This window comes from Athene noctua, chromosome 12 (assembly GCF_965140245.1).
Source record: "Athene noctua chromosome 12, bAthNoc1.hap1.1, whole genome shotgun sequence".
NCBI classification, from domain to species: Eukaryota; Metazoa; Chordata; class Aves; order Strigiformes; family Strigidae; genus Athene; species Athene noctua.
The window spans coordinates 22,243,287-22,251,539 of NC_134048.1; the positions used below are offsets into that span (position 1 = coordinate 22,243,287).

General features: G+C 48.1%; 1 protein-coding gene across 4 annotated transcripts in view; it reads right to left on the minus strand.

Annotated features, from left to right (window-relative positions):
* RAPGEF6 (Rap guanine nucleotide exchange factor 6) overlaps positions 1-1,276 on the minus strand; it is a 132,902-nt gene extending 131,626 nt beyond the window's left edge. For all 4 annotated transcript variants that reach the window (XM_074915671.1, XM_074915672.1, XM_074915673.1 and 1 more), the window contains exons 1-2: positions 1,148-1,276; positions 717-846 (exon numbers count right to left, since the gene is read on the minus strand). In XM_074915671.1, coding sequence (XP_074771772.1) covers positions 717-785 — 69 coding nt within the window. In that variant the 5' untranslated portion in view covers positions 786-846; positions 1,148-1,276. The remainder of the gene's footprint in view (positions 1-716; positions 847-1,147) is intronic.
* Positions 1,277-8,253: the final 6,977 nt, after the last annotated feature.

Consider the following 8,253-nt stretch of genomic DNA (forward strand, 5'->3'; position numbering starts at 1 on the left):
TAAAAAAAGACTAGGGTAAATAACCAAACAAATTCCAATCAGCCTTTTAGTGAAATGCAAATGATATCAAACATATTCCATTATTAAATTAATGCTCCATGCCATTACCATTCCCAAAAATACAGAGCTGATTACAGACTAGCTTGTGGGGAAGGGACGGAGAAGGCAGCTAATTGGAAAATGCGTTCTATTGTAGCTAACCAGCCTCGCACATTTCTACACTCCCACTCACTGGAGAAACATCTCTTTATGAAGTCTGCGAAGCATAATTAGTTTGGTTTTGTTTAAATCTGCATCACCGTACAGGTAAGCAAAGTCCTTCAGCTCGCTAACTTTTCCCAGAAGTTTTGCATCACTGAAATATGCCATATTTTACTTTTCAGTGATCTGCCGCCTCTTCTTCTTCCTACAGCTTGCCTGAAGTAGTTCATAAAGCGCCTTGTTTCTGTAACCAGCGTGTTACTGGAGGTTTAAAACGCTGCTGGTTATCGAGAGGTTCAACTTCGGAAAGTCGAAATAAATAAATAACCAAACTCCGCGTAGAAGTTTGTGAGCACCAGCCTGGTCATGTGCAGCACGCAAACACCACAAACCCCGGCAGCGAGCAGAAAGCCTGTCAGAATACTGATTTAGGCAAAGGAAAAAAATAAAGAGTAAATTTAAAAAAAAAAAAAAAAAAAAAAGACCCGGCGGGGAAGGAGCAGCAGTTCCCTTACCTCTGGAGTCCTTTCTGACGGTTTTCTCCGCAAAGCCTGTTTAATCTTGGGGTCCACAGGAGAGGTCATTCTATTGCTCTGCTCCTCCCGGTCCGTAACTCCTCAGAAATAGCTGGCGGGGGGGCGAGGCCTCCAGGGGAGAGGGAACACCAAACAACACCGAGAAGCGATCAGCCGAGGCTCCCGCCCGGGCTCCGCCGCCCTCCCGCTCGCCGCTGCCCCGTGGCGGGGCGGGGACGCGCCCCGAAACTTTCCCGGGAGCCGGGGGGAGGCCGCGCCGCCTCACACGCCGCCGAGGGGGGGACGAGGGGCGGGGGGTGCAGGCGGTGGGCCCGGGCGGGGCGCGGAGAGGAGAAGGCCGAGGCGGGAGAGAGGGGACCGGGGCAGGCCCCGGGCCGGGCGCGGTGCCCGCTGCCGGGCTGGCTGCTCACCAGGCGGGCGGCTCCTCCGCGGCGCTCCGGGCGCCTCCGGCTCAGCAGCCGCGCTCGGGGCAGGTGGCGCCGGCTCCCGCCGCCGCGTTCCCCCGGCGGCCGGCGCCGCTCCCCATCGCGCGGGCCCAGGCGGCGGCGGCGGCCCCGCCGTGCGGAGAATCGCGCTGGGCTGCGGGAAGTTACCGGCCCGAGCGGGACTCCCCTGCGCCCGCCCGGCCCCTCCGCCGCGCGGCTCCGCCCGCCGGCAGCCGCACAAAGCGACGCGGGCGGGTGAGGAGCGGGGCGACGCGGCGCCAGAAGGATCCCGCGCCTCGCCCCGCGCCCGCAGCCCGGCCCGCTCCTCCGCTCAGCCGCCGACAGCCGCCGCCGCCGGCCCGGCCCCCGGCCCCGCTCACCCACCGCGCATCCCCCCCGGGCGGAAAAGTGCGAGCGCGGGCTCTTTAACCCAGAGAATCAGCAAGAAGGGCGAGGGGCGGGGCTGGGGAGCGCGCGGCCGCCCCGCCCGCGGCGAGGTAGGAGGGAGGGGGCGGGGTCAAAGAGCAGCGCGGCGGGAAGGCTCGCGAGGGTTGGGCGGGGCTCGGCGCGGCTCGGCGCATGCGCGCGGCGGGCTGAGGCGAGCGGGCGGGGCGTCCCCGGGGCCGGTGGTTCCCCCCCCCCCCGGGGCCGGTCATTCTGCCCCCCCGGGGGTCATTTCGCCGCCCCTGGGGCTGCCCCCTCCCCTTCCTCCGGCGGAACGGAGCCCCTCAGGCGCCCGGGGAGAGCGGCCCCGCGGCCTCGGCAGCCGTTTGAGCGCGACCCGGCCCTGGCTCCGTGTTGCCGCGTCCTTCTGCCCCTCGGGGGGTGCCGCCCCCAGGGCACGCGCCGAGTTTCTCCTAAAAAACACCTTCGGTGCCGCTTTGATACCCGAAATCATTTTCCGCGTTAATTACACGTCGACATCAAGTGGGACATACTTCTCCAACTGGAGTTTCCGTGGAACTTCCATGATTTTTCCGTATTTCTGCCGTGACGGGGCCGTTTCTTCACTCTTGTACTTGATGTGCATTCCCGCCTTTTCCTCACGGTTCATAGAATATTTGCCTTCTTCGGCTTCTAAAACCTTGAGGCTTCAGACCCGAAGCGGGGGCGTTCGGGTTCCCCAGACACCAACTCCATCCCCGCTTTGCCCACTGAGGCCTGGCAGGCGTCCGGCGGGCGGGTGGGAAGCTCGACCTGAGATGGGTTGGATCTCAGCCTTAAATAAAACCCTAAAACCCTTAAATAAAACCCAGCTGTAGGGCTCAGAAGCCTGGTGGGGTTTTCACAAAGTAGACCTGGGCTGGTTCCCAAATCTTCCCAGGATCTCCAGCGGCACCAGCCCCTCGGGGACGCCGTGTATCAAACACTCCTCGGAAGACTTCCTTCCTTACCCCAAGTCCAATTTTGTAAATTTATGAGATCAAAGCCATGCAGGCACACAGCTTGTGTTTGTCTTTTTTTTTTTTTTTTTCTCCATTTCCTTCCTAATAAACAAGAGTTGTTTTGTTTCTCCCCTTTCTCCAGCTATTCCTTCCCGTTCTCTTTACCACTTGCCCTTTATGGCACAATTGTCTTTGCTGTGCTGAAGGACTTTATTGGCCATCCCGAGTTGGTTTATAATATTTCTAGTCTTTCCTTCAAAGAAAAAGCTGAGGAAATTTGACATTTCCTCAACTGTAGACTTTTTTTGGTGCTGTGCCTAGTATTGCAGGCACAACAACAGTGGGATGGATAGCCCGGATCTGAAAACAACTATTCTTAACATCACGAAGTCCTTATGCTGCAACCACTAGAGAGACAATGTAAGATGCTCTCAGAAATGACAGTCAGGTAAGGACACAGTTTCAGTCCTGTAAAGTTTAGCAAGACTAATTTTTTTGTTTGTTTTTTTTTTTTTTTTACTTCATCTTGAACTTCCATGGTAAAAATTAACATTTCCAAATATGTCTATTATTGTTCCTAAGGTCAGAAGTTTGTACTAGTTATTTGGCAGAACATGTTATCCTTTTTCAATTTCAGTACATAAAATATTATTTCCAGTAGTGTGGGAATCTTCTGAGATTCTCTGCCAGGAACTCAAATCAAAAAGCTGGAGATAAAAAGTTCTCCTGAGTAACTGAGGAGAAGCAAGTAGCAAAGAACTGAAGCATGAATCCTCCTATTAAGAGATATTTTTTTCTTATTTTTTCCTTTTTTTTTTTTTTTTAAATCAGAGATGTAATAGCAAATCAAGTAATTTTTCTTTATCAGCTCAGTTCATAGTTAAAGATCATGTCAAAGATTAGTCAATACTCCCCAAGTGCAGGTGGCTGGAAAAAAACTTAATGGAAGACTAGAATTAAAGAGTCTTTTTAGAATAAAAAAAGTCTTTTAGAATAAAAATGTCCGGTTAACTGAAATGACACTGTGACAGTGCTCATGGATCTGCAATAGTTTAAATCCTAATCTCAGTTTTAAGAAGGTATTTTATTCTACCACCAATTCTAATTGTTCAGCATTCCTGTGATCAAAATAACACAGAAGTGGGCGCTCACCAAGGGAATAATATTAGTAGCCTAAGAATTCCTTTTTCTTTTGCATGCAAATTTTCTTACTTACATAAGACAGGCATCGAGCAGTAAGGGAGACAGAGGTACTCGATAGGAACCAAAGCTGCTATTCCAATTTAATTGCTTGGCTCAAGCGACCCCTGAAACGAGACTTTCCTTACTCCAAAAATACCTGAATTTGGGTAGGTAATGGCTCTAATAGCTGCAATTATTTCAGGGGCTATTTTAGCTGTCAGGTTTATTTTCCCAAATATCTGGAGAACAATGGAAACGAGTATCGTGATCCTAACTGCTTACTGGTGTTATAGCCTGTGTCTCCGCATGCTAAAGCCGACGTAGTTAAACACAATTAAGAACCTTTCACAAGTGAGTAATTTCAGGGCTGGGATTAAAGGATGTGGCCAAGCAGGATGCCTATTGTCTGTGCAGAGGGGAAAATTTGCTTCCTTTCTGTCTGGATTGTATCACTCTGCCCAAATAAAGCGTCGTTACTTTGCGCATTGGGTTTTATTTCTTGAAAAATAACAATATCTGTAGTCTCGCCTGGAAGAATTGAAGGTGTCTTGCTATTTATAGAGATGAGTTGCAATCTCAGGAGATTAAATGTTTCTGCTTCAAACATCCGTGAATTTGAGAAGATCAGCTAAATGACGAAGTACAACTCCTCCTCCTGGTATGTTCCCTTCATTGTTCTGGTTCACCAACACTCCCAGAGATGTCTTTTAATCTCACGCCCTTCACCACCGTGTGCACATCCCAGATTCTTCAGGGCAAAACTCAACTTCCTCACCTCTCCCAGTGGGAAAGATACATAATTATACACTGAAATATTTTCGACTTGCATTATTAGGTATTCTATATATTTCTTGTTCCCGTGAGTTTTATTACAGCCTGGCAATTTCCTCCAATACGTCTGTCAGGCTATTGTTTTTTGATTTCTTAGCTTTGGAAAACAGCTCGCCTTCAGAGATTCGTTCACATCGTTGGCAACGACTACTAGCTAAGTATGTGGTTAACGCGCCGCGAGGAAGACGGACGAACTAATTCTCTGCCTGACTAGAAGAAAACAGAATGTTCTGGGATCCCCCAATGGGAAGAATCTCTTCAGACTGTTTCACCATATATGCTTATTGTGATGATTAACTTCCTGAGTAGAACATGTTTGTGATGGGTCAGTGAAAGTGTGTGAAATGAGGAGGCAAAGGGATAATGAGTAATTTTTTATGCAAGTGCACCTTCTGCAAGAAAGTTACATTTTTGCAAATGGCACAACGCTGATGACGTACCCGGATAAGTACATGGATCTGTCTAAAACAGCATTTTGCAGCTCAAAGTTTCGATTTCTGCAGTTATGTCCCAGAAAATGTGAAAGGCCAAATTATTTTTGCAAAGTCAAAAGCAAGAATGAAATGGTCATTTTGTAATTGTACCACTAATTTTGCTCCTTCTGAGGCGCAGGTCCCCACTGTGCGTATTCCGAGAGCCTCAGGGCAAAGGGTAACGGTAAAATGTAGAAATGAAGCATGAGAATTGTGAGATCTTGCTGCTGTGTCATAATACTTTTTTTTTTTTTTTTTAATGAAAAGCCCATCTTTGTTCTCTTTAACTCAAGACTAGTATGGCTTTCCTTCCACGTATAGATTTTTTTCTGAAGGGTGAAACTAGAAAGCCGGGTACACGTAAGCGATTACAAGGGTCATCGTGACAGACAAACCCTTATTTTTCAGCCTTAATCAACAAGACCGGAACAAATGGGAAGCCTAACAACTTTTAAATGCGGGGACACAACGCTTTCTCTACTTATGCTTTACCTTCAGTGGCAATTTTCCTTGCTTTTCATGTTCCCTGCCACACATCTTTGATGGTCTCTAATGTGCTGAGTGCTGGTGTGAATGTGCTGTGAATACAGTGAGTGCTAAGATTGAAAGGTTTTAAGATTATATTAACATGCAAAGAGAGGGGGATGACAAGCCCCAGCTGCTCCCTGGAGCAGACTGAACCATAGCTGGGGCTGGAGAGATTAACGATTTCCTACGTCTTAGCTCTCAGCTGAAGGGAACATCTCATGACTGAGGGTGCTTTATGGCAAAGGCTTCATGGAGGCCAGGTGAAAATTCTGAAATAATGAGTCTTTCATGCTTGAGGATGCACAGTGGGGTCAGGAGCATCGTGTCAGGTAATTCCCGGCCAGCCATGCGCCGGATCGCTTCCAGACTCCTAGTTCCCAAGTTAGGAGCAATCTGCTAAAGCAAACAGTGAATTAAGTTATTTGCTCTTCGTTTACTAAGGTTTCTATGAAAACAAAGACGTGCATTGATAGAGACTCTCTGAAAGTTGCCAGTGAGGACAGCGAAAGCTATTTATACTGAAACAGCACTGGCTGTCCCGTGACACTTACACGTATGCTCTCATCTACCTCATTTCCCTTCCACGTCCAAGTGTGAAAAGACACGTACCGAGAAGGGCATTCCTGTCCCTTGGCTGCCGGGGGACTCGGAAGGTGGAGCTGGAGTGAGGGATGGCTGCCTGCCCGCCCTGCGCCTGCCGCAGAGCCTCCGAGCGCTCCCGGGTGTGAGGGGCTGGATCAGGGGTGAAAGGGCTCCTGCCAAGTCACCGGAGCACCCAGTCTGCCCCAGGCACGGTATAGGGTACAACACCATCAGAAGTGTCTGATAAAACAGAATGAGAACTGACAAAACTAGTCAAAAGTGTTACAAAATACCATCTAAAATAAAAACAGCTGGTTTGCTCGAAGCCCAAATAGATACGCTCTCCGCAATGGAACAGCTCTGTCTGAAACAGGCTCTCGTATCAAATAGTTTGTCTGTCTTCTGCGCTTTATTTTTACTACGCACAACCTACAGATATTTGATTCCAGCCCCAGCACTTTGTTGGCAAAAGCTAAAAGAGCATATGGACCTGTCTAGATACCGGAGGTATCCAGCAACAGTATACAGATGTCCAAGCTCTAGCCTGAAAAAATTAAAGATGGGGGTGGCGGGGGAGAACCTGCCCTGACAGGAGGCAATCTGGAGTCTAGTGACTACCCCATTTGCATTTTCTTTGTTGTTATAATCAGGTTAAAACTGTAGCTGAAAGATTGTCTTCGTTTGTCATAGGAAACCTCCTGCCAAAAAAACATTAGAAAGGGGTGGGTGGGTAAAAGAATGGGCTGGGCACAGATGAAGACTTAAAAAAAAAAAAAAAAAAAGAACACCCTTGCCATGGCAAACTCCCCACCACTAATCTGACATCAGTAACCAATTCAGCTTCCCTTATTCCAGACATTTAATGCCTCTTTGATTATTTTTTGGGGTCTGCTTAAAGTTGTACAACTATAAGTTGCAAGACGATTGCACAAACAGCGGGGATTTTGTGACTGTGACCTGTTATAACCCAGAGAGAACATGCAGTGGTATTTGTATTTTTCTACTGAGTAGCTGTTTTCAGAGGCAAAAAGCCAAACACTTGCATAACTCAGTATTACCATTCTGTGTATCTAAGACATTTGTAAGCGGACAACGCTTTGGCTGAGAGTTGAGCTAGTAAAAGAACAGGGCATGCCTACGGAGAGGAGCCAGTTTAAATACGATAAAGATTAGCGTAAATAGGATTTCAGTCCTCCCCTTTTTTTAAGTAAATGGAGTAATTCTCTGAGCATGTGGAAAAATAATAAACAACCTCTCTACTGCCAAATAACAGGCCGACAGTCTAGACTTTTTCTTAACCGTCTAGATTAAGAAAATGTCAATAAACGCCTGACATGCTATTTGTCTGCATTATGCAATCAAATATATGTTACTTATTTGTGAAATCCTATGAGAACTATTACAGCATTTGAGTCAAGACCGAGGCTGGGGAAGATTCTTCTTACCATTTTCTTGCTGCTGGTGTCAGTGTCGTGGTACTTTGCAACTGTGGGCATTGCCGTAGCCAGGACCAGGGCAACAATTCATCCAGCATCACACCAGCTCTCCACTGCCTGCTTCTGTTTAGTGTGTTTGTAGGAAGGTACGTGTCTGTGTGTTTGCGTTTCTCTGTGTGGACATAAACTATAATTTGATTATGAAGAAACGTTGCACAGTTTAGTAGACTCAGTTCAGGCCTGGGAGCCAGAAACGCTCGATGAACTCATTGCAAAGTTATGTAGGCCAAAATTCCCGGTATCATCCTCTGGTTTTAGTCACATTTCGATGCTGTCGGTCTGACTTTTCTGACGAAGAGAGGATAAACAGCTCCCGCTGACATCTGTGAGTTAGCAGGCGCTCAGCCCCTCCACGCTTTGGGACCCCTGGAGCTGCAGCACTCGGTGGCAGAGGTGGTTGCGTTTATCATCTGCCTTCGCACGATGACATACAGCCTTATTATTCCTTATGATCTGTTCGCTGGCTTTTAATGACCCTACAGAGCTAATGAGATGTTTGGTTCCCCCACCCAAGCACAACCGTATGGATGAGATGGTATCAGGCAGCTCGCCGAAACCATTAAATCTCAGGCATGCAGAATATCCAGAAAGTTCCTGTTTTCAGCGAGTCGCTT